The sequence below is a fragment of the Sinocyclocheilus rhinocerous genome, unplaced genomic scaffold (assembly GCF_001515625.1).
Source record: "Sinocyclocheilus rhinocerous isolate Xijiao unplaced genomic scaffold, SAMN03320098_v1.1 scaffold371, whole genome shotgun sequence".
Taxonomy (NCBI): Eukaryota; Metazoa; Chordata; class Actinopteri; order Cypriniformes; family Cyprinidae; genus Sinocyclocheilus; species Sinocyclocheilus rhinocerous.
Genome location: NW_015624205.1, coordinates 112,888 through 138,875, shown reverse-complemented (window position 1 = coordinate 138,875; position 25,988 = coordinate 112,888). Strand labels below are relative to the sequence as shown.

Here is a 25,988-nt window from a genome sequence, read left to right as displayed (position 1 = left end):
TTCTGATGACATATGATGGGAAACAGACTAAAATATGAGCTGTTATTCACTTAAAATGTTGCTTGATGACTGTGGTCACCATTTACCTTCACTGGAAAACAGCAGCTTTGTCATTCTGCTAAAAAGAACTTATTTTGTATTCCACAGATGAAAGCAAGTCTTCCTGGGTGTCAGTGCTAGTTTGTTTTACTTTTCCCTCTGAGACTTTCTTTTAAATCTTTTTTCCCTCTTTCTCTTCATCCACCTTCTTAGTGGAATTCAACCCCTTTTTTCATTTTCCATTCCTCCGCTCCCTGGTTATGGTTCACTGCTACCACAGCTGGGATTGAAATCCTGTACAGAAGTGATTTATTTCTCCACCCCAACCAGTCATTCTGTCTGACCCTCTCTTTCTCTTTTTTGATCTCTCTTTCCTGATCTTTCGCTCTCTTCTGCTTGCGTGCCATCCTCCCAGCACACTTTACCAGATTCACATACACACAATATACGATCCTGTATAGTTTGTCTGTGGTTGATAGTGATAAAAGATCCTTTTCAGCATCTTTTCCGATGCTCCTGTCAGCATCTGCCATAATAAACCCCATCCAGCACTTTTTATTTGGCTGGAGGTTTTACAATGACACTGTAAATCTGAAGCTGTTTTTACTCTATTCCTCAGCAGCAGGGGGTTTGATAAGGGTCGTACCCCTTCCCTCTCTACTGTCTCCAAACCTCTTTAAAACATCTCGGAGAATTGCCTCAGAAGTCACGACAGAAGCAGTTCATAGTGAGGGTTGCGTCTCTCTCGTCCTCCCCGTCTGCTGCCTCGCTCATAAAACAACAGAAGGGGAGGTCTGGAGAGGAAAGATCATAAATCAGTGTGGCTTTAATGGACAGGGATGCTGTCTGGGAGGGTGGTCCTTACCGTGTGGTCAGGAGAGGAGTCTTGAGCTCATTGCAACTTATTATGTGATGTTGAGACATGACGGTCAAGTAATGCCATAAATCAATGTGGAGAAAGAGTATGTAGCCATTATGCTGCTGTGAATAATTTTTATGTAGTAAAGCATTGATTTAGAACCATTATTTTCCAGCTGAAAATTACACTGTCTGATATATACATTAACATTAATGTCTTTTTTTGCCTAAGCCAATTAAGCGCAAACCCCAGCAGCCGATTTCATTGATCTTGTCAATCAAAGTCCTGATTGCCCACACAATGCTGAAACAAAGACTAACCCCTCACCCTAACCATTGGCAGGACGTCCTGACAGATAGCATTATTGTTTTTTCACGATCAGATTCATCAGTGTAATTTCTGAACTCTGAATGGAATGCATGAAGTCTGAACATTTCGTGACAGGTGACTGAGTGATTGAGTTGACTAATGAAATCTGCTGTGGGAGGAATTTGGATATAAAGTGGGACAGTGTAATTTCTGAACTCTGAATGAAATGCCTTAAGTCTGAACTTTTTGTGACAGTTAACTGAGTGATTGAGTTGACCAATAAAAACTGCTGTGGAAGGAATTTGGAACTTAACTGGTTTGGGGAAAAATCATGCAAAACAACACACATTGTATAAGGGTTCTGTTAATTTCCTGCTTGTTAAAATGCTTGTAAAATAATGTAGGTTTTGTGCACGTTTACTGAGCTAGAACTTCGCTGAGCAGCTTAGTAACCTCCAAACAATTGTCTTTAACACAACTAGACAAAAGACAGTGAGCTGTCTGCATTCCTTGAAACCAAGGACTTTGTATGTGTCTGTATGGTTGAGAAGGTTCTGCTAAGGGAATGTTTTAAAGGGATAGTTAAACCAAAAATGACATCCATTCTGTCATCATTTACTCACTATTATTTCACTTTTTTCTTCTACGGAACACAAAAGGTCACTGGTCAGTGTTTGCGTGTGATTGCAAGCATTCAAGCTTCAAAAAGGGCACAAAAAATAATCATAAAAATAGTTATGTACTATATTTGAGGTCTTTGTGTGAGAGGAAAGTCTTGAGAGTTTTCCCTTTTCTGTTAAATAAATTCATCGGAACAACATGAAGGTGAGCAAATGATGACAGAATTGTAATTTTGGAGTGAACTATCCCTTTAAGATGTCCTTCTGTGTGTGAGTGAGTCTTGTTTGATCCTCTCTAACTGCATACTAAGTGTATGCTTTGTTTAAGGGCCGTGACGGGGGTGGACGTGGATCCTGATTTGGTTCATATGGAGATTCAAGACATCGGTGGTGGTAAGGGAGCTCATGTGTTTATAGAACAGTGCATTTCAATTCAGTTTTACATATCGTATCAAACCACTGCGAACAACGGCAGATGGGATGTTTAGGGCTTCAGTTTTGCCTCATTCAAACAAACCTCTTTCAGCGAAATTCCTCCTGGCTGAGCTGTTTTGTGAGGCTTGTGTGTTTGTGTGTGTGAAAGAGACCAGGAGTACAGATGCAAACTGTTGCACAGAGCTCCATCACACTCAAGCCAGTGAAGGTTAAACGCCGTCCGACAGTCACATTGCAACCTACAAACACATACACTCAACCCCTAAGGGAGGTGAAGAGTTGTGTCTAACCAGTATAAGAAAATCACACTGGACACATACATCAAGCCCTTCTTCTGTTGAATGAACTTTCAGTTGTAGCTTTACTCTGTATTTGTTGGGTTTGTGTCACACTGACAGATGCAGACGGGATATCCCCACTTTTCACAAAAACAAACCTGTGTGTGTGTGTGTGTGTGTGTGTGTGTGCACATCTGACCTTGTGTGACAGAAGACAGAAGCAAAGCGCTCAGCCATTCTAATTGCTTTTTAATGAATTTCTGTACTGCTTTGATTAACCATTCGTCCTCTTCAGTGAAGTAGTATGCCTGTTTGTTTGCCTAAAATTAATAACAAAAAATAAAACCACAGAGAATGAGAGGAAACAACATTATGAGAATAGCAATTAAGTTCCCCACTTTGATAAGTAACCTTTGGCCATGATTTTTGGAGTATGCATTCTCCTCTAATGTTTTCATCATTTTCCAATTGGTTGTCATTTTTATGCTTGTGTGTATGTGTGTGTGTGTGTGTTTTGTTGAGGTTGCTGAGCCAGCTATTGTGTGAGATTCTAAACGGAAAGGCCACGTCGACAGGGCACCTCGACACTGTTTTCCAATAATTAATTTCCTGCCATTCTGGAGCAAAATAATGTGCCCAGTGAGGATCAGCTTCAGCTAATATTGTTAAGAGCTTCATGATTTTTTTTTTTTTTTAAGATATTTTTTCAAAAGCTGTATGATCAGACATAGAAATGAAAGTCCTTTTAAACTTTTGAAAGTCAAATTGTTACCTTCACTTTTCTTCTAACCCTTTTTATGTGCGTTTTTCTGTCTTTCACCAGGTTACCTTTATGTAACATGTCTCATACAAAATTGCTCTGATAAAATGGTGACAGCACAGTTCTTGGGAAAGATTGACCACAATTCCCTCTCAGTGCAAGATGAATACATATTTGTGAAGGTAAAATGATGTTACATATCTTTACATATGATGTATGTACACATTTATTCGGACAGATCCATTCACACATCAGAGAGTACAGTAGATTATCCCCTTATATACAGAATTATAATATTATATATCACATACACACTACCACAATATACACTAACATCAAAAAATTCAAGGTCGGTAAGATTTTTTTGAATGTTGTCCCTTATGCTCTCCAAAGCTGCATTAATTATCAGAAATAGAGTAAAAATAGTAATATTGTGAAATATTATTACAATTTTAATATATTGTAAAATACTCCAGTCCAGTCTTCAGTGTCACATGCTTCATTTCGATATGCTGATTTGGTGCTCAAGAAACATTTCTTATTATCATCAATTTTGAAAATGTTGAAAATGCTTAGTATTTTTGTGGGAATATATTTTTCAGGATTCTTTGATCAATATTTTTTATGAAAGTTCAAAGGAATAGCATTTCATTCATATATATATATATATATATATATATATATATATTGTAACATTATAAATTGCTTTACTGTCACTTCTGTTAAATGCAATGCTTTACTGGCACTTTCAGCCAGGCAAAATAAACACTTGTATTACCTTAAAAGGGTTTATTTTGTGATAATGATCGTCTGAATGCACATAATGCCACTTATTACATGACTGCTTGCCAGATAAATAACTTTTGAGTTTTTATTAACTAGCACAGCTATGTAGGAAATCTGTTGCCAGGGACAACAGTCAGTTACACAGTTTTCTGGTCGTTATTCAAAAATAACTGTATGTCACGATTGACCGATCAGAATCAAGTAATCAGTACAGCCATACAGTATATATTTATATATATATAGCAGAGCGAGGACCATGCACCTGAAGGACTCTGGGTGTTTAACCAACATTAAAAGCAACCAACAATTTTTTTTTTTTATTCCTTTTTTCTGATCTTTTATAATTAGCCAATAACTCAAGGACGTATTAATTTCTCTCACTCTCTCTCATTCCCCCCTCACCTGCTCAGTTATTTTTTGAAGGGATTGCAGCTGTTGAAAAGGAATTCAGATATGCCCTTGAGAAACAGGACTACAGTGTGTGAAATGTTTGTGTTCGGTCAAAGTCATGCTGTTGCACACTGGACACAATTTATGTAAACCATAGAGACCAACAGACAGAGCTTTTGATTCAGTGCTAGTAGAGACTGAATCTGTTGGGATAATACCAGCAGGTAAAATCGACATTGTGAATTGAGATTGAAAAGGATGAATAGGAAAGTGAGAGTGGTTTGTCTCAAAATTGGGATAGTGAAATAAAAACACACTTTCTTTCTTTTTTTTTTTCTTCTTTTTTTAGGTAACTACAGGAAATCGAACCAAGTATTACGTCTCATTCCGAAGGAATGAATTTGTTCAGATGAGGTTCCCTAAATATGCCCTTCCAAAGGTACGGTCCTCAGAAATGTGGCTGTTAAATGACCAATATTTACTCTGAAATCACTTTTGGCTTGTATTCTTGGCAAAAAAAAAACATTTGTATGTTTAAAAAAAATGTTATGTAGTGTATCAGACACTTTTTTGTACCAATCATTCAGCACAAAGGTAATGCAAAGTGATATTTAATATCATAAATGTGTTTCCATATTGTTTGTTTAAAATGTATTTTTAACTTTCTGCTATTTAGTCTCATTCAATCACATCACTGTAAATTAAGCAATATCACACATATCAAGATTGCTGTTTTTTAATTAAAACAGTGGTGATTTGTTCCTGAATAAATCAGTGTTTTTGAACAACGTTGACTGAAACGTGAAGTTTAATTGCTGAATGAATCAGTGAGTTTGAACAAATTGGTTAAATGAATGATTCAATGACTCACTTATAAAGACAGTCACTTGATGCCACCTACTGGTGTACTGATGTAACTTGCAGTAATAGTCACTGAAAAATAGCCACCACTAATGCACAGACTGTCAGCATGTCCAAAACTTGCAAACACAGACAAATGGAGTGAAACAAACAGGGAAACTGGTGCATAAATGTTAAATATCCTAAGATTAATTTTGGTACTTTTTTACTAAGATCTACTGTAGCAGCTTCATGTGCATGTTTAGTTTTGTGTTTGAAGTTACTGCTGTTTTTGTCATGAACTATGTACTAAATGTGAAATACTGTTTGAAGGTGGTTATTGTTCTTTTATCAACTACAGCTGTTGTGGATTTCACTTTAAAGCCTGAGACTAACTATGACGTATTGCAGCAATATGTAAGAACTGAAGAGCACAGTTGGTGTCTAGCATTGAAACACTACACCATTACAACCCAGATGTGGGTTTAACCTACTGAGGAGCCGTGATGTATGGCAGTAATATGCCGGCGAAAGAAGACAACTGGCTAAGGGTTACAGCTGATGACTGACCAGGCTGTCTGTGGCTCTAACCCAAGGGAGTACTTCAGTAAAATGCTGGCTGACTGTAATTGAATAACATTGATTGGAGTGGAGGCCAGAGGGGCCTGCTTCATGTATATTTCACCTCAAAGAAAGAGAGGCAGGGAAAGGAGAGAGGCTGTAGGGCAGCTGCTGTCAATGGCATTTGTAACTATGCCAACCACGTATTCACTGTGACAGAGTGAAAGAGAGAGAGAAATGTGTAAGAGAAAAAGTATTACTAAAAAGATGCCCTAGATTACCAGGCATTTGTCTTAGTGGCAAAGGATAAAAGCTTTGATTTAATTACTGTAGAAGTTGAAAATGCTATATTTTTATTCGCTCAGTGCATATGCAAGGGTTTTTGGATATATTTATAATTTCCCTTTTGTGGTGTCATTTGTGGGTTAAAGCCATATTGGTGTTTTTTTCCCTCTCTAGACCCGCTTTTCTGTGCTCTTGTAGTTGCTTGTCGCTTGACTGAGCAGATAGGTCAAATTTTAGACACCCGGTTCAAGAACCCAGAAGAGAGCAGGAGTGTGTGAGAGAGATGGGGTTGGCTGATGTTGTGCTCATATTTTCCACAGTGAATAATTGAAAACCTTTTGAAAAATGCAAAACCCAATTCCAGTATGCAGTCTCAGATCTCTCCTGAAGTTCAGTTCTTTACGTTATGAATTAATGATGGTCCTTGGCTCCAGTGGGACGATTTGTTTGTTGTAACATACCTAGGGCACTAAATGGCTAAGCTCCACTTCTTCGTTTCTTTTTTTCCCCTTTCATCCTTCATTTTACTGATTTTAAAACTCATCTCAAATAATTTGTTTGTTTGTTTATTGTTTTAAAAATTTGCATGAAGTAGGCTGCTTTTTATTTTAAAAAAAAATAATGGGATAGTTCACCCAAAAATTAACATTGTATCATCATTTACTCACCCTTGTTGTTCAAAACCTGCATGACATGTGGAACACAGAAGAATGTGTGTTTTTCAGAAAAGAAAAAAAAAGTTGATTGAATGATGCCAGAATGTTCAGTTTTGGGTTATCTGTCCCTTTAAAGAAGATGTGTGCCATTTAGTGTTTCAGCATGGAATTGAGCCCATCTAAAATGAACAAATATCATTAGCGTGTCAAATTTCAAGAGGCACATTTCAATCAACTTGATCTCCAATCATTAAGTGCACTTGAGAAACGACACCATTCTGGAAAATGTAACTTTGTGTTGCATCTCTAATTTTGCAAGCCTGCTTTAAATGTTTCAGCTTAGATAAATGTTGGTATTGCAATCAAATTGTAATCGCCCCTGAACCACACAAAATCACTTAAAAAGGGTCCAGTGCTCTTTTACTGTGACTGTGAATAGAAACAATACTATTGATTTGGGCCAAAAAATAATTATTTCTCCGCTTCAAGAATGGAACCGCATGACCAGAATTCAAATGCACCACTATTGGAGCACAATTAACAAAGCAAACATTCTGAAAATAATGTTCTTTTTAGCAGCATCATATGACCCCTTTAATATGCCATTTCATTTCTTTTCTTTTTTTTATTTTTCTTTACAGATTTCCTGTCTTTCCATCCATCCTTTTGTAGTTACATATCCCATCCTTCTATCTTAGACACTCGGTCAGCCTGCTGATAATGCACTCAGGGATTGTGGCTGTTGGCAGAGCCACAAATATCCTGCAGCTGTGTCTTGGCTGATAGGGGTCCTGTGCCTGCTGTCAGAGACAGATGGATAGTGCTGTCTTAAGTTCTGATAGTGCTGTTATCATTACTGGGAACCTGAGTGTGTATGATATGACACAGTATGATAGACAAAGACAGGACCTATCCAGCCAGGAAAATGTAAGACTTAAAAAGAAAATGAAAGTGCTTCACTCACAGTTTCCTCTTTTATTCCTCTTGCTCTGTTGTTCTTGTTACTGTTTGTGTGCTGATTTCGATGATCTTATAATCCTCATTTAAAATTTCCACTCTCTCCAGGGGAACTTTCAGCAGCTGTGTTTAACAGCGATGACTTCACTGTCTTGTGTAAGCCTTGATGGGAAGATGACCTCATTGTTAAAATTTTAATTCACAACTAACTAAAACGTGTTGAGCTGTTCATATTTGACCCCAAATCAACAGATAGGAATTACACTGCAGTTCTAGACAAGAGGCGTGTTCAGTACCATGTCCAAATCTGATCGAAAAATTAAATAGCAAACATGGAAGCAATCACTCGGCTATTTCAATTTGTGATTGCTTATTTCCAGATGTCATCATGAACCTCCTGACAACTAAGGTTGGTAAAAGGGTGCATTTAATTTGAAATAATATCTGTAAAGCCATGTACACATTTACACTCCCCTCTATATAAGAGCTTCTCTGAAATTTGCTTTCATTTCTTCAGAATAGTCTAAGTCTTCAGGGGAAATTAGTACTTTTCAGAAGTGTTTGTGTGTGAATATAGAAAGATATTTTGGGAAGGAAGATGACATAGGGGTGAAACAGGATTAGAAGCCTCTTTAATAGTGAGTTGGAAGAGTTTTTTTTAGAAAGTTTTTGTTTTTTTCTTCACACTAAACTCTCTTTAAGCCAAGACTTTCCGAGTTGGGTCATTGATCAAAATAAGTTGGAATTGTGAATGTTGATGGTACCATTTTGTTTGCATGCATTTTGTGTTTTGATGAAAAATAGTGATAAATCTTGCCAGAAAACAACTCATTTAGCCGGGTTATGAGGAGACAGACCAGACCACATTTTCTGTCATGCTCTGTGGCACCACAAGAATTATAAAATATACAGATGCAAGGGCTGGACGTGGGAACTGGAGCCCTCTCTGGGCTAAACTCGGGGACTGGAGCCCTCTCTGGGCTAAACTCGGGGATTAGAGCCCTCTCTAGGCTAAACTCGGGGACTGGAGCCCTCTCTTGGCTAAACTCGGGGACTGGAGCCCTCTCTAGGCTAAACTCGGGGACTGGAGCCCTCTCTGGGCTAAACTCGGGTGCGGGAGCCGACACTGGAGCTGGCTCAGGGGCTAGGATGAGGGCTGAGAACAATCTTTTCCTCCTCATCCTCCTCCTTTGGTTAAGGGTGAACGGCGCGGCCGGTGGGCTTGACATCGGCGCGGCTGGCAGGCTTGACTGAGGAACGGCCGGCGGGCTTGACAACGGAGCAGCCGGTGGGCTTGAGAGTGCCCGCGGTCGGCGGCCTTGACCGAGGAACGGCCGGCGGGCTTGACTGCGGGCTGGTTCTGGATCGGGGCCGGAAACTACTGGACCTTCCCTCCAGCTTAGTCCTGTGGTGTCTGGGAGGTCAACGGGGCGGTAGTAATTTGCCCCGATCCAGAACAGCGAGTTGATGGTGGCGTCATCCAACGCTGTCACCGCGGCGAGCCCGCAGAATTCTCAGGCGTACTTAAAAAGGGGAGATCTCTGCGGGCTAGGAGGGGGGGGGGAACAAAAACACGGGGAGAAGAGGCGCCGCTCACTTTTTGCTGGTCTGGTATTCTGTCACGTTCGCTACTGTGAAGGGAGCGCGGAGCGAGGAGACGTGGAGTATACTTCGAACAAAGAGACTTTAATGACATCAAGGGAACCAGGAACACACACGTAGTGGGGAAAGATGACATTCAATACCGGACGAGGGAAACTAAACAGAAAAGAGCTTAAGAAGGGAACTTAACGAGGGAATTAATCAGACACACCTGAATCAATGAACAAACACCTGGGAACAATAGAACACAATCAGGGAACAGGAACAGGAAAGAAACCAAGCATGGGCATAAACTGAATAATGGAGCATAAATGGAGCACGTGGGGGAGGAAAACACAAGACACAGGACTGACAATATTGCATAAAAAAAACTTCTTGTCATTTTGGGAAGTGAAAAAGACAGAGACATATGAAATTGTCTGGCAAATCTATTTAATTCTGACCAAAATCATTTGAATGCACATCATGTCATAATAACGATTTTTGAAACCCATTAGTAGAAATTTCCAGGATTACTTTATTGAAGCCTCTTGGAAAGTTTTCTGTGCCTAAAATCATTCTTTATATAGAAGCTGCATGTACAGTAGAGATACGCAGTGTGTTTTGGTCCATATACACATGCATACACAGAAGTAGTTACAGATGCTCTTTAAGCGTGTTACTTTATCCTTATCTTCCCTATTCCATTCTTTAATTCTCAGAGCAAACAGGTGTTGTGTAACTGACCGCTCACAGAGGGGTTCAGTGCCTCTAAACTGCTGTTAGTGGGACATAAGTGAGAAATAGCCTTAGAATTTGGTCTCTGAAGCACATTAAAGCTACACAGCGCTTCAGGGACTTTGCTAGCTCTTCACTTAAGTTCTTATGAATGAATTCAGCTGGGGGCATGAGCTTGTACCCTTCATCTTTGTGCCTAAATTAATGCGACCCACTTTCACTTTATCGGGAAGAGCAACATGGTGACAAACTCCCCCGTCCTGGCACAGTCATTGCCACAGCACATGACTGTATGCAGCTAAGCTACCAAAACTGAGGTGCTTAATGTTGATTCGGTATTTTAAGGCAAACCAGAAGAGCTAATTATAGGATGGATTCATTAAATGTTCATGCTTTCGTTACATCTAAATCTGTCCCTACACAGTTCATGTTCCAACTCATTTCTTCACAGCAGTTCAAAATAAACTTTTCATTTCAAAGCAACTAAGTATAATCACCAAGGATTTATATGCAGCACTTTTTTGTGGTTGTTTTATGTAAGCGCAAGTGAAAGCATTCAGCTTTTCTGTCTCTCTTCACACAAAGACGCAAGCCCAAACTAATTATGATGTTAATTATTTGTACCTGCTGAGAAAACTGAAACTGTCATATGCATTGAACTTATTTCACTTTTATCTTTACATGAGGTTCTAATCTCCTTGTGTGGTATCTTTCTGCTTTTCTCTGTTTTTGTCTTTCTGTGCAGGATGTGCAAATTGTGAGTACAGACGAGAATCAGGTATTCCTGGCTCTGCAGGAATGGTATCAGACAGACACGTACAACCTCTACCAGTCAGATCCACAAGGAGTCTATTACTCCATTGTGTTGGAGAACGTCCGTAGCACCAAGCAGCCTGAAGAGAATGTCCTCATCGACATCCTAGAGGTCAGCATTTCACCCCACAAGTACCTTTGTAAAACAAGGCAGTGTGAGCTTTACATCCTACCTTTTGCATAATGAACTAAAAATAGCTCAGCTGTGGTAAAGTTTACATTGTTAGAGACCTTGACCTGTAACACTTTAAAAACACACACATACAAATTGGGTGTGACTGCTTCTGATGTCTAGTAACTCTGCCACATATTTTGGTTGTGTGTGTTTTTCAGGTTCGTGGCATCAAGGGCGTATTCTTAGCCAATCAAAAAGTAGATGGAAAAGTGATGACTCTCATCACCTACAACAAAGGCAGAGACTGGGAACCACTGGCTCCTCCCACAACTGATATGAATGGCAAACCTGTCAGCTGCAAGCAGGTAATTTTGTCTGCTCATTCCTCATTCCAGCTTCCATTCCAGTAATTAAAATGGTCTTTTGCATTTCTATGTATCTATCAGTGCTAAATTACTTCTGGTCTAGCTTCTGCACCCATTTTATTTGTGTAGGACTGAGTTTGAGAAATCCTTTCTGGGGACAATGAAAGTTAAGCAGAGTAATCACTGTTTTTGTTTTGTTTTTAAGCCCCTTTTTATACCTTTCAGTTAATACTTGGATTCTCAAACATATTATTTACATGGGATATTCATAAGTAAGCTACCATGCAAACATTTAGTAAGATTGTTATTTTTTTATCAAAGAAATGTAGTACTTTTTATTAATACCTTTATTCAAAACTAATTCAATTAATAAAAAGTGACAGTAAAAACTTTGTTACAAAAGATTTCTATTTCAGATGCTGTTCTTTTGAACTTTCTATTTATCAAAGATTCTTGAAAAATATATATAATGGTTTCTACAAAAATATTTAGCAGCACAATTTTTTTCAATTTTGATAACAATAAGAAATGTTTGTTGAGCACCAAAACAGCATATTACAGTGATTTCTGATGGATCATGTGACACTGATGACTGCAGTAATGACTACTGAAAATTCAGCTTTGCATCACAGGAATAAATTATTAAAAGATTAAAATAGGAAAACTGTTGTTTTAAATTGTAATAAAATTCACAATATTCCTCTTTTACTGTATCTTCGCTCAAATAAATGCAGCTATTGTGAGCAAAAAACATTTAAAAACTCTTACAGACCCCAAAGTTTTGAATGGAAGTGTACATAACGTACTCACAAACTAAAAACAGTTTGCAAACTCCACATTTGATTAAAATATAATTGTGCAGATGTCATTTTCCCTTCAGTTCATTGCATATTCATACTAACAAAATCGTGACTTTAATTCATTATACATCTACAGATATACATCCAGCCCACACTCAGCTTTTTTCCTGTTCAGGAAGATTGTACCGCAACTGTCTCAGACACAGACGTGAAGTCACTGACCCCTCGATCTGACTCATCTCCCGCTGTTTTCAGTTGAGAGTTGGTGGGCAGAGCAGCCACTGATTCTGATGCTGTCTCATGAGACAAATGATCTGAGTCATCAATCCCCACACACACACACAGCTAGAGATGATATGTATCATTATAAATGCCCATTTTAAATACTGTGACTGGTAGCTGGCCATTAATTAAGACACAAATACGGTTTCTGGCAAACCTGAGACAAGACGAAATAAGATATAAATCACAAGTTGAAAGGACATATATCGGCTTCTCTCTCCTTTCCTGTCTGTCTAGCCAACCCTTCTCACATCTTCATCTCTCAGCTGTCTGTTTGACATGTCTTTTTTCTCATTGTTCTCTTCTCCTCCTCACTTATCAACACTCTCTCTTACTTCCTCTCTCATTTTTTTATAATTTTTACTGCTCATCTTGCCATTTTTACTGCCACCCTGTAGAGGTTTTTGGCACCTTAAATATGCATGTATATTCATGCTCTGATCCATCTTTTATCCGGAACATTATGTAGTACGACTTGTGAAGTGGTTTTGAATTATGGACTGCTTACTGTAGAACTTAGACTGTTATTAGTATGTGTTAAAGCAAGTTTTGTGTGTTTTTCAATGAGTCTAGATTCTCTACTAAGTGCATACCTTATGTAAAACACTGGTTGGTGGAGCATCTATTTGGTAATCAGATTGTCATGATTGCCAAAGTGCAAAAAAAAAAAAAAAAAAGTCAGAGCGAATAATATTTTTTTGTCTCTTCCTAGCCTGACTGTCACCTCCATCTCCACTTGCGATGGGCTGACAACCCGTACGTATCTGGAACGGTCCACACTAAAGATTCTGCCCCAGGCCTCATAATGGGTGCAGGTCAGTCTCCATGACAACTGTTACACATCAGCATTGTCACCATAGTGGTGAGGAGTCTAAAAACTCAAATCAAATGAAGCTCTGTACTCCTCAACTTTTCAATTGCAAGGAATAATTATAGTCCATATCCAAATCTGCACTACAGCATGCTTAGGGAAATTGTGATAGTGTGTGCAAAGCAGACTATTTCTTCACAAAAAAAGGAAAGGAATGCTGAGAAATATTTTTAGGGGAAAAATTCAATGTGATGTACCATCTGAAGAAAATGAGAAAAAGAAACCTTGTTTCTTTTTCCATTTCTGAATGTTGTGCACTGCCATTGAGCCCACACTGAGGCACAAAAGGAGGCAGGCATAGATATATGAAATATTTGCTCTTTATTGCCACAGGGTTCATGGGGAATTGAGGAAGACAATACATTAATGTTCTTGAATCCAAGGCTAGAGCTATTGCCAGTTCACAAGGTCATCAAGTCTGTCCATTTCCTCAGGGTTACAGACATGTAACACACACACACACACACACAAAGACACAGACAGTGTCACAGTGACTTGTTCACTCTTGACTTATTTCACTTACTAGCAAACACCTGAGTGGTCTCTGGTTTTAAACACGTTGCAGCTTGTTCTCACCATATAAATGTATATGTACAGTACATACACCGCAGACCGTAAGCACCGAGTCTCCAAAATCCTGCTTTCTCTTGCTATTATCGTGCACTTCCTCAGTAAAATGTTCAGCTCTGACTAGTTCTCAGCCTTTGATCCACAATAGCCTCCTGTTTTCTTACAGTTTCAGTCTTTTTATATGTAACTCGCTCACGTCTACTCCTCCTCCTCCTCTCCTAAAATTAAACAAAGTGAGAAAATTGCTGCTTCGCCTCAAGTTAAAAAGAAAATTAAAGACACTCTCTCCCTCTTTGTTTTTATGTGAAGATATTCTGTGTGTATCTTCTCTTCAGGTAACCTTGGCTCTCAGCTGGTTGAATATAAAGAGGAGATGTACATCACCTCAGACTGTGGCTTCCTCAGGGTTACAGACATGTAACACACACACACACACACACAAAGACACAGACAGTGTCACAGTGACTTGTTCACTCTTGACTTATTTCACTTACTAGCAAACACCTGAGTGGTCTCTGGTTTTAAACACGTTGCAGCTTGTTCTCACCATATAAATGTATATGTACAGTACATACACCGCAGACCGTAAGCACCGAGTCTCCAAAATCCTGCTTTCTCTTGCTATTATCGTGCACTTCCTCAGTAAAATGTTCAGCTCTGACTAGTTCTCAGCCTTTGATCCACAATAGCCTCCTGTTTTCTTACAGTTTCAGTCTTTTTATATGTAACTCGCTCACGTCTACTCCTCCTCCTCCTCTCCTAAAATTAAACAAAGTGAGAAAATTGCTGCTTCGCCTCAAGTTAAAAAGAAAATTAAAGACACTCTCTCCCTCTTTGTTTTTATGTGAAGATATTCTGTGTGTATCTTCTCTTCAGGTAACCTTGGCTCTCAGCTGGTTGAATATAAAGAGGAGATGTACATCACCTCAGACTGTGGCAAGACCTGGAGACAGGTGAGAATGAACACAGAAAAGACACTAATGATCTGCAGACTTGTTTTACAATGACTTTTTGGTGTCAGAAAAATGCTTCATTATAGCTTCTTCTGTGACTTGTCACAACTCTTTAGGTTTAACACCCACCTTTCCAAACAGACTTGGTTTCGGTTTGCTCATTGAATTCAGATCTCTGTTCCTCTTGTTCCCATTCTGCCCAATTTCATTTGACACCCTCTCTTTTGCTGCCGTTTCAGAACTCACTATGTGGCAGACTTATTTCTCTGTCTTAATGTCCAATCAATGATTTTCGAGATTGTTGCTGCCTCTCATTTGCTCAGCTCTATTTTTCTCAAATGACATTGCATTTTGATTGACAATTATGAAGATGAACTTAAAATGCCTTCAAGAACTTATTTCATTTGCTCACTGTAGGTTTTTGAAGAAGAGCATCACATTCTTTATCTGGATCATGGCGGTGTCATTGTGGCCATTAAGGACACCTCAATCCCTTTAAAAATACTCAAGTAAGATAATTTTTTTTCCTTCTGTAATGTAATGTCTGGACATCATTTATAAGCATTTAAACTCAAAAGCTCAAATAAACACAAATGTACCCAGTGGCTGACATGACACAGACTGACAAAAGAACTTATAAAAAGGAGAAACGGAGTAGTAAACACTGTAAACAGGGTCAGGCTAGTATGAAAAACAGGAATTCAAGACTTTCCCTCCCTGGCTTTTTGCTGACCTGGTTGTGCTGATAATCCTTTGAGTGAGAGCTTTAAGAAGCTCATTTAGCTTTGGAGGGCTCTTCAGACCACCCTGAGTTCCCGAGCAGCCTAAATCTCTTCCTTCGCACTCAGACAACTCTTTACCCTTGTAATATGAAGTGATTCACATACTAGATATCAAGTTCACCTTGCTTCACAAATGTGCATAAAGAGGAGACCTATGAAGATCAAAGAGAAAATCATTACTATCTCACACATATGCCTTGAAGCCTTTCATCGGACATTGAGTCTTGGCAGTACAAACTCTGCTTCTGTCAGGGTAAAACTAAGAACTTGTAGTGCTTATGCTGGCTTGTAGCCTACAAACTCTCATGTTCACACTGTGAGATTCAACGCCGATGGAGTGATTTTTCAGCTAACAGTATGTTCAGAATTTTTATAAAGCGAGAAATGAATGATGTATCACATATATAATTAATTTTAGAAGATTTTTTGAAAGGTGTAAACTGGGTTTCACGTTCGGTTAACTAAGATACAAATGTCTTCACTCAAAGCAGAGACTTATAATAGGTCATATGATATTACCGGTATATACAACTTTGTTTTCCTTATGTGTACTGCTAATAACAACACATGTTTTGTCTTAGATTCAGCATAGATGAAGGACTATCATGGAGCATCCACAACTTCACCAGCACTTCTGTGTTTGTGGATGGACTTCTGAGCGAACCTGGAGATGAGACACTGGTTATGACGTGAGTATGAGCCCTCTGAAAATTGAACAGGAGTTACTAGTCCACAAATGGAAACATGAACATTTTGTCACCATTTACTCACCCATATGTTGTTTCAAAACTTTTATGACTTACTTTCTTCTGTACGACAGAGAAAAAGTTGTACAGAAGAACTATCCATTTAAGACAATTGTAGGGCAATTTTATTAGTTTGGAGTAATAGAAAATCACATTTTCTGAAAGATTAAGGCAAAGTATATTTTATTCTGTGCTTCCTGTGTTGGTTTTATGGCCCTTAGTACATACAGTAATATAAACTTGCTTTTCCTTTCTTTCACTTATTTTGTTTGTGCTGTTTGAACATAATCCCGACCTGAAATGGTTATGAAAAATATTTTTTTCTTCCAATTGCATTTTGCTATCAGGCCTTTAGTCCATCATTGTATCATTGAATATTCATTGTAGAAGTGCATTTATAAAATTGGACACAGACCATACTTATGGTAAAAAAAAAAAGGGTCAAATTTTTCTTATCTCAGCTATGAGTGCAATGCCGGATGATCAAAGCATTTTTAATTGTTCGTGACACTCGTGCACTGAATTCTACAAAACACAGATACAGGGTTCCACCTTGTGGCGGTGAACAGTGCATTATTTGAGATGAAGTAGAGAGCATCTTCCCATAGACCCCAAACAGCAGGTGGTCGCTGTATTATAAAGAGGCTGCCCTTTTGATAAAGGCAATGTGAAATTCAAAGGCCTCAATTAAAGAGGCCCCCGCTCATTAGTAATGCACGTTCATGTGTCTGTCCACTCGCTTGTTCTGTTCCCAAGATGCATAATTGGATAGACAATGTGTTGTGACTTGAAATCAAAGTTACACTCTGATAGTCTCGCTTTTCAGTGAAAGGAATGAATGGCTTTTGTCTCAACGTTTACAGATTGAGGGATAATGGAATGTTTATGGATGGAGGGATGCATTAATGGACAGACGAAGGCTTATGTTTATGGATGTTTACTGTTGTGGACAGGGTATTTGGCCACATAAGTTACCGTTCGGATTGGGAGCTGGTGAAGGTGGATTTCCGACAGTCATTTCCCAGACAGTGCACAGAAGCTGATTATGACTCCTGGAAACTCACTGACCTACAGGTAACATCAGGCTGTTTTTCGGACCTCCTAGTCAGCAGTAGAGTTCCTGCTGAGTAGGATGTTAAAAAAAAACAATAAGAAAGAAGATATAAAGATTATTTAAACAAAACTAAATACTACTACTAATACCACTAATACTCTTATGGAAATAAATGTTCATTTATGTTGAATAGTCAATTTACTATTCAAATGGAAACAAGTTTTCTCCCACAGGGAGAGAAATGCATCATGGGCCAGGAACGAATGTACAGGAGGAGGAAAGAGTCATCGTTCTGCATTAAAGGGAAGAGCTATACATCAGCTTTAACAGCTAAACCTTGCCAGTGCACAGAGAAAGACTTTGCCTGGTATGAAATAGAGAGATAACCTTTGCACATTTCAGGCCAATTGCAATTATACACAGATGTCTTTGCTGTAACAGACACTCTTTACTTCACTTTCACACCCCAGTGTAGTGCACTGTGAATTAGATCTGGGGCTAAAAATAGAGCTTTACGTCTCTCTGTGTGTTCTCAGTGACTACGGCTTTGAGCGTGCTCCCAGCCTCAGGTTAGAGGGGGATCGCTGTTATCCTGATTTCTGGCATGATCCTGACGCTCCACCTGAAAACTGCCATTTAGGACACAGCTACAAGTCCAGCACAGGGTAATACACTCACACACACCGCTGAACATCAGGAAATGCAGGGCATGATCACCACACTTACTGAATGTGTCAGTTTTTACACTGAACAAGCATAGTAAATGACACTACAGAAAACACCACTCATGCATAGAATAGACACTTTAGATTAAAATGCAAAGCTTTTGAAAGGCAGATAAAATCAGTACCATGTCCACGTGTCTTTTGAAATCAGATCTTTTTTGGAATGCGTCTTTGAAAGCTGTGTCCAGGTACACTCATTTTGTCCCATATTCACTTGTTAAGTTGTGACGTATCGAGTACTGTTACTGGACACAAACCTCCACTCCTTTCCAAGTGAGAATAATATCTCAACATCCGTTTATAAGCACTATTCATTTATAACACATATATAGCTAAGTTTTTCATGGTGTACGCTATAGTCTTCAGGCTCTCTGTGACTCAGACACCAGTATTTTAATGATTCTGCATGGGAAGATGAATCACTGTCAGGCCAACTGAGGTTCCGCTATGGAGATAAAAGTTAGGATCGTGATTTTTCGGTAGTACTACTGTATATTACCACCATTCGTCATTTTCTTTTGGTTTCTGATAGAGCGATCGGACCCAGAAAATAGTGACACACCATGTCAACAACTGGATAGCAAACTATGTGATAATCACTATGCAGTGCATAGTGAATGAGTGAACAAGTCAACAGTTTGCACGATTGTGTTACTTATGTTGTCTCATGCTTCATGAACACTGTGATGAACTTGAGCTTGAGCAGTTTTCAGTTCTCACTGACATTATTACTATAGCAACCAAAGCAGATAGACTGTATACAGGAACAGATCAGATTTCATTGCTTCCAAAATATTAATCAAAAAGATTTTTACAATTTTTAAAAAGGCCATACTGAGCTGCGTTAAGGAGAGCAGCAGACCCTCATTCAGAAAAACCTCAGCTGACAAAAAAAGTGGTTTGTTTATCAGTTTTTTTGAGACAATACCTTTCTGGACACATTATATACATGTTTTATGCACCTCTTAAAGCAAATGAAGAGTTCAGATGCAAAAGCCTCTAAGTACGTCTGACGTTTTTCTTTAAAATTAGCATTTCTTTCTGGCTACTATGCATAGGTTTCTATGTAAGTACCGGTACTTCTAAATGGGTTGAGGCTGGGATTTAGCACATTTGAAGTGAAAGTACTTGATGAACATATACTATGTGTGGAGAGCATTCACTCAGTATCGTTATCTCATTTTTGACCAAGATGGCTTTTAGAGGCTTTTGCATTGGAACTCTTCAAATTATTATAGGTATTTAATTTTTCCATGACTCCAGGCCACAACATGACATGGATTTTCCAGTTTAAGGCAAATTAAAACAAGTCAAGGCTAACATGTCTTGTGTTGTCTGTTGTAGTTACCGGAAGGTCATCGCTAATGTTTGTGAGGGTGGCTTGAATAAAGAACAGAGCGCAAAGCAGCATTCTTGCCCTTTGCTGGCCCCTAAAGGCCTTCAGCTGGGCATCAAAGGACAGATGCTGGCTGTGGCACCTGGTGATGAAATCACCTTTATAGTCCATCAGGAACAGGTGAAATGCATGGATAATTTATACAACTTGCAGTTTCATAATTTGAATGTTAAAATGTAAGAAAATTCTAAATAGAAAATGTAAAGATATATAGGCAAAGACAAATGTTTCACTAATTTGTAGGCATCTTTAACTTTTATTTGTTTCATTGTACATCCCTCCTCAGGGTGACACCACCAGAACCAGATATCAGGTGGATTTAATGGACGGCGTCAGGGCTATATATGAAAACCTAACTGTCACAGATGAACCCATTCAGCACCGTTACGAGAAGCCAGGTGTTTACCGTGTCAATGTGAAGGCTGAAAACTCTGCTGGACATGACCAAGCCACACTTTACATCCAGGTCACAGGTCAGTAAAATCTTCAGAAATGAATCAGAGTCAAGTGAGTTCAAAGGCCGCTGCATAAAATTTTGGAACATAATGATTAGTATGATCTATAATACTGTGAGGTTGAAAGGTTTTTACTGAACCATAACTCAGAATCAGGCCCATGTGTAATCTGCACAAAGAAAGCTCAGATTTTACCGAATAATGATGGAAGTTGTACACATTCCTCACACTATATATGCCATTTTATCTCAAGATAGACTTAACATATTTTTTCCCTGGAACTCTCAATTTGTCTATTTTTCTGTTTTGATCCCACTTTCTCTCCAGCTCCTCTTCAAGATGTCCATCTGGAGGTGGTCCCAATCGCTGGCAGAAATCAAGAAGTAAATCTCACAGCTATAGTGCTGCCCACTGAGGCAAACCTTACAGTGTTTTACTGGTGGATTGGAGATAACCTTCAGGTACTCTGTGGTAATTAATAATATTCTATAAACAATATACTCATAATACATGATTTTTAGGTACTGCCATAAATACTATTGCAGAAGCTCATGTTTTCTGTTTTATATTAGGTGTTTGTGTGCAGTATTAAAATTATTGTGACTTTAAAACAAAATAGTAATGAGGGTATGTAATAAATTCATTGGCACTGAAAGATTATATGCATACTTACGTGTGATTGTAATGAGAAGTTTTAAGATTAATGGTCCATATAGTCCATATACAGCATGTGTTGTCTCATCCATGTAAAAAAAATTGAAGAAACTGACCTGGAATTAATTCGAGATGCTTATGCTTAAAGGTTCAAGTGTAGCCGTTAAAGTGATGCCTTTACACTTACATAGACATGTATGATGTGTCTTTCCCCTCGACAGCCAAAGCTGACCCTGGAGAACAGTCTGATTGCAAGGTTCTCTGAGGAGGGGGAAGTTCCTGTGACGGTTCAGGCTTCTAATGGTCGATCCATGGTACAGGACAGCAAGACTGTCATTGTCTATGGTAAGATCAAACACCCCTTGATACAGCATCAGCATCAGGGGCGGACTGGCCATCTGAGCACCAGGAGTTTTCCCTGTGGGCCGGCCTGCTGCTACAGAAATATATATATATAAAGAATGAATGATAGTTACGTATCCTTCATATTCAGCCGAGGCGAATGGCCCGAATAGCCAAATTCTGTCATTTCAGTAATGAATCTCTTCTGTTCAATTCAATCATACATATTTAGCATGTTCAGAGTGCATTGGTCCAACATCGTCAATGTTAAAGTGTTTGAGATGGCCAATCAAATCAAAGAAGGCAAGTTTACTGTTCACAGATTTTCGAGCAAGAATTCTAGCGTAATGCTTTTTAATGGTTGAAGAATGTGAGATAATACATATAAGCAGCTGAACATGACGAGGCCTAATCCAGCAATATAATCCAATAATCTGTTTTACAATAAAAATGGTAATTGACTGAAAATAATATCTAGGATATCCTTGGGCGAATTTCACCAATTTGAATATACATAAAGCTCAAAGTCAAAGAGTTATCATCCTCAGAACTGTTTTCATTCAGAAAATACCAAGGTTTATTAACAGCAACCATTTTATTTTGGCTATGTCCATGCAGGACTGTGTTAAAAAAAGGAAGGAGAAATTCACCTAAAATGCAAACTGTCACCATTTATTTATTCACCCTTAAATCTTTCCAAAGCCATATGGCCCAATTTTTTATCATGGTTTCTGTGCTACTTTCAAAGTCTTCTCTGGATTTTCTATGGAAAAGGGCTGTGTAAAAAATCTTTCAAATTCTATTTGCCATGTAAACCAGGAAAGACAAATTATAACTTGAAGTGCAGCAGTCATCCATTAATGTTAATGAGAAGCACAAACGACCAGTTATTTCAATTAAATATTTTTAAATAGCATTTATTTTTCTGTTGAGTTATATTTTTCTGTTAGCAAGTGGTGTTAAATTGCTCTGCACATCAGGAAGCCAGTGTGTTATGGTGCTTTAGTCCCTGCATGTACTGCATGAATAATCTGGGCCTTGTGACGACCACAGATTGTATATAATTAAACATCAGAGGAACACTGTCAATACTAAAGAGTTTCAAACTGATTGGGAACTAATGCCACATCAGTGTATAGAGTTAATTTGTTTTGATCTGTGTTACATTTAAAACCCAACCTGAGGTCTAACCCTATTTCTTTCTTGTAATGAGAGTGTTAAATAGAACTGAAATATTCATGTGATTCCAGAGCTGGAATGAATATTTATGAGCGTGGTGTGATAGGGATGAGGTCATGCTTGGAAAGCAGAAATGACAGTCTCCCTCAGAGACAATGTTCAGCTTGAATGCAAAATGAACAACTGTTGTGCATAGTCTCACTTCACTTATTTCATATTGTTTGTCCTCAAGCTAAAAGTAAACCTTTTGGTTACGTTATTTAATAATTTATTTTGGATGACTTGCCAACTTAAGTTTCTGTAGAGAAATGACTTGCCTGGAAGATTTTCAGTTTTTTTTTTGTTTGTTTTTTTAGAAATCACATCTTTTGAACTGGTTATATGAGTCTTTTTTTTCTTCACGTTTTTCAAGTCATTTGAAAGTTTTAAAGGTATATAGTTATAAATTTAAATTCTCTTTATTTACCATAATTAATCACCTTCATGTCATTCCAAACCCATATGCTTTGCTATAGTTAAAGGAGTAACAAGGTTTTGTGAGTGTGCGACTGATTGAAAGTCTTTGTCTACCTCACCTCTTGCCTCTTGTTGGGCAATAGCATCACCTCAAATAGTGAGGCTTTTGGTTTAACTAATACGAGTTAAATGATTATTAATTATTGTATTGTTTTTGTATTATTGTTGTATTATTATGCAATAGAGGTGTGAATCTCTCAGTAGTTTTTTTGCAACTGCAATATTAACTTTAATATGTTCATAATACCTTGTTTATAATACAGCGTCTCTCTTCAGATCAATTCCAGATCATCCCATTGAGTTTCAGTCGTAATTTGGATCGCTTTAACCCAAACATCCCTGAATGGAGACAAGATGTGGGACAAGTCGTAACCAAGATTCTCGCTAAGGTTCTCGTCTCAATCATTAACACACACACACACACACACACACATTAGAGCTCTGTTTGTTTTATTATGCAAAACATATTAAATGTACTTATCATGGTGCACTCGGTGTCTGATAGCTCACAGGGGTTCCTCAGGACTCTTTGGTTACCATGGTGAAGCCCGGTCTTCCCACCACTGCAGACCTGTATGTTCTTCCTCAAGAGAGCACACCGGTGAAGAGGAGTGTGTTTGTGGATAAGGTAGATGTCATGTTGCTTGGGATAATGAAGCCATCTCAGGCATGAGAAGAGATACATCCTTAGACAACAAGACATTATTCTAGCAAGAGAGTTGTTGATACGGTGACCTAAAATGAGGACATCCTCAAACAACTTGTTAGAACCTGGAGATACTATTTGCATCAGAAGTAAACATGATACACAGCAAATGGATAAGTTAGGGAATTCATTTCTTGCTTATGGCTTACCTTGATTACTAAGGCACAATGAAAGAAATGGTAATAATTAGCATATAGTCATAAGAATATTTTGAAGTGATATTTGTTAGCATTTAATTGTCATGTTCTTGTGTGTGTGTTCTTCATGTGCATAGCGTGTTCCCACCATAAAGCAGGTTCTGAGTGAGAACAACGTGAGCTTCATTGTGAGAGGAGGGTTAAGAGTATTGGTGACTCTGGCAGACTCGGATAGAGGTGAGCAAAATAAAACAGATTTCACCACCTGACAGACACACACACACACACACACATCTAGAATGTATGTCAGTGAGCCACTTAATGATTATAGTATTACAGCAAGCACTTCATCAATAATTACTAAAACATAACCAATGTATTTCAAAGGACCTATAACTAGTGACGTGTCTGCCAGCACGACACAGACTGGTGCGTCACCTCTACCTCTTGCTTTTAGAAGTGTCATCTTTGTTCTTTAAGTATATTGAACTGCTCATACAGTGATAGAAATAATGCAATACTGTCTTCTGTTTCTGTCCTGTTTTTGATCTAGTTGTTACGTAGAGTTGACTTCATTTACTCTTCACATGTATGCTTCTGTTGGCTTGCATTTCTGTTTGGGTTTTGAGCTGTCAGTCACAGTGCTCTTTGGTCTGAATAACATGCATGTTTGAGTTTTCTTTACTGTAAACATTTTATTTAAACTTCATTCGTTTTGTTTTTATTTTTAGTTTGTTTTGTAGTTGTTTGTAAGTTTGTGAAAGTTTCTTCTTTCACTGTTGTTTGTGTCACAGCCACACAAATGCCTTCAACCACACAAGGTGTGTACATTGTGTGTGATTTGTGTGATTTTGGTTCTGGTTTTAATTAGTTTGGTTGGTTTTTTTAATTGTTTGGTAAGTTTACAAATAGTTATCATTAGAGCCAGGTGATAGTTAAAGGGTTCACCCAAAAATGAAAAAATGAGTAAGCTATCCCTTTAATGATATACAGGTTAGCAGAATCAAAGTTTGTATGAAATGAATTGCAAATGGTTGCCAACCGTTTGATAATTATGATAAAGGAAGTATTAAACTGTGATGATCAGAGATGCTCCTCTTCTGCAGGTTCTGGTTTGGCTGCAGCAGGTCCAGGTGTTTGGGCTCTAGCTGTCTTTCTCCTCATCAGTCTGATCTCTGCTGCAGCATTCATACTCTTCAAATTTAAAAGGTTTGTCCTTTTCTTCAGGATTTTTTTCTCAGGTTTTATTCTATTTATACTGCAATATTTCATGTTTTTAGGAGACTTCCCTGTCATTCCTGGGTGGGTTATTAGAAAAAAAACATTTTAATTACTCAACCTATTTCCAAATGAATAACATGCACAGCACACTCATTCTTTCTGAATTGCATGGTATTCACATGTATGCAGGAACCACAGATTTTCTTAGAAAAAACTGTAATCTTTTGATAATGCTATTGATATTCACTGTCCCGTCATACCCCATCACCGATGAATGCATGTTCAGTCCCCACAAGTCTAACTGACAGCCAGATTATATAACAGAACATGAACTACAAAACTGTGACAGGAAAAACTACAAAAACCATGGTTCCTTGCTGAGGCCAGAGGAGAGCAGCCTAACGCGTCCCTGGCTGCGTTTCAGAAAACTGCCAGGACGAAACGTCTATGCCCAGATGTACAATGAGAAGGAGCAGGAAATGACCAGCCCTGTCAATCACAGTGAGGACACGCAGAATATCATTCAAGGCGAGGAGTTCATTGACGACGACCTTGACTCACAGACACTAGGTAACGCTGGAGGTAGAAGCCAATTCAGTTACGCTAGACTAACCAGAAAAGAAAAGTTATGATCAGTCACTCTAACATCAGTTTACTACTAATTCAGAAATGGGGCCTATTATTTGATTTTTTAAATCACAATTTAGTTTGAGGACCAATTCTTACTATTAACTAACTATTAACTATTGCTTTTGCCTCAGTAAACTCCTAATTTGCGGTTTATTAATAGTTAATAAGGTAGTAGTTAAGTTTATGTATGGGGTATGATTAAGGGATCTAAAATAAGGTCATACAGAATAAGGCATTAATATGTGCTTTATAAGAACTAATAAACAATCAATATGCTAGTAATATGCATGCTAATAAGCAACTAGTTAATAGTGAGAATTGGTCCCTAAACTAAAGTGTTACCGATTTATTTTAACATTTTACAATAAAGGTTCAATTTGTTAATGCATGAGGTATCACAAACTAATTATGAACTATACTTTTATACAATTTATTATTATTTATTAAGTTTATGTTCATTTATATATATATATATATATATATATACAGTGTTGGGGAAAGTTACTTTTAAACGTAATGCATTACAATATTGCGTTACTCCATAAAAAAGTAACTAATTACGTTACTTAGTTACTTTTTATG

General features: G+C 38.2%; 1 protein-coding gene across 1 annotated transcript in view; it reads left to right on the top strand.

The window, feature by feature from the left end:
- Positions 1-25,988, top strand: part of LOC107739433 (VPS10 domain-containing receptor SorCS2) — a 161,429-nt gene that overhangs the window by 134,217 nt on the left and 1,224 nt on the right. The window contains exons 6-26 of the mRNA XM_016551539.1: positions 2,156-2,220; positions 3,364-3,482; positions 4,826-4,915; positions 10,840-11,019; positions 11,241-11,387; positions 13,182-13,284; positions 14,787-14,863; positions 15,281-15,372; positions 16,227-16,334; positions 17,345-17,465; positions 17,679-17,812; positions 17,982-18,110; positions 19,515-19,686; positions 19,853-20,039; positions 20,349-20,482; positions 20,897-21,020; positions 22,989-23,101; positions 23,218-23,340; positions 23,693-23,792; positions 24,662-24,764; positions 25,126-25,346. Of these exons, the coding sequence (XP_016407025.1) occupies positions 2,156-2,220; positions 3,364-3,482; positions 4,826-4,915; positions 10,840-11,019; positions 11,241-11,387; positions 13,182-13,284; positions 14,787-14,863; positions 15,281-15,372; positions 16,227-16,334; positions 17,345-17,465; positions 17,679-17,812; positions 17,982-18,110; positions 19,515-19,686; positions 19,853-20,039; positions 20,349-20,482; positions 20,897-21,020; positions 22,989-23,101; positions 23,218-23,340; positions 23,693-23,792; positions 24,662-24,764; positions 25,126-25,346 (2,642 nt within the window). The remainder of the gene's footprint in view (positions 1-2,155; positions 2,221-3,363; positions 3,483-4,825; positions 4,916-10,839; positions 11,020-11,240; positions 11,388-13,181; positions 13,285-14,786; positions 14,864-15,280; positions 15,373-16,226; positions 16,335-17,344; positions 17,466-17,678; positions 17,813-17,981; positions 18,111-19,514; positions 19,687-19,852; positions 20,040-20,348; positions 20,483-20,896; positions 21,021-22,988; positions 23,102-23,217; positions 23,341-23,692; positions 23,793-24,661; positions 24,765-25,125; positions 25,347-25,988) is intronic.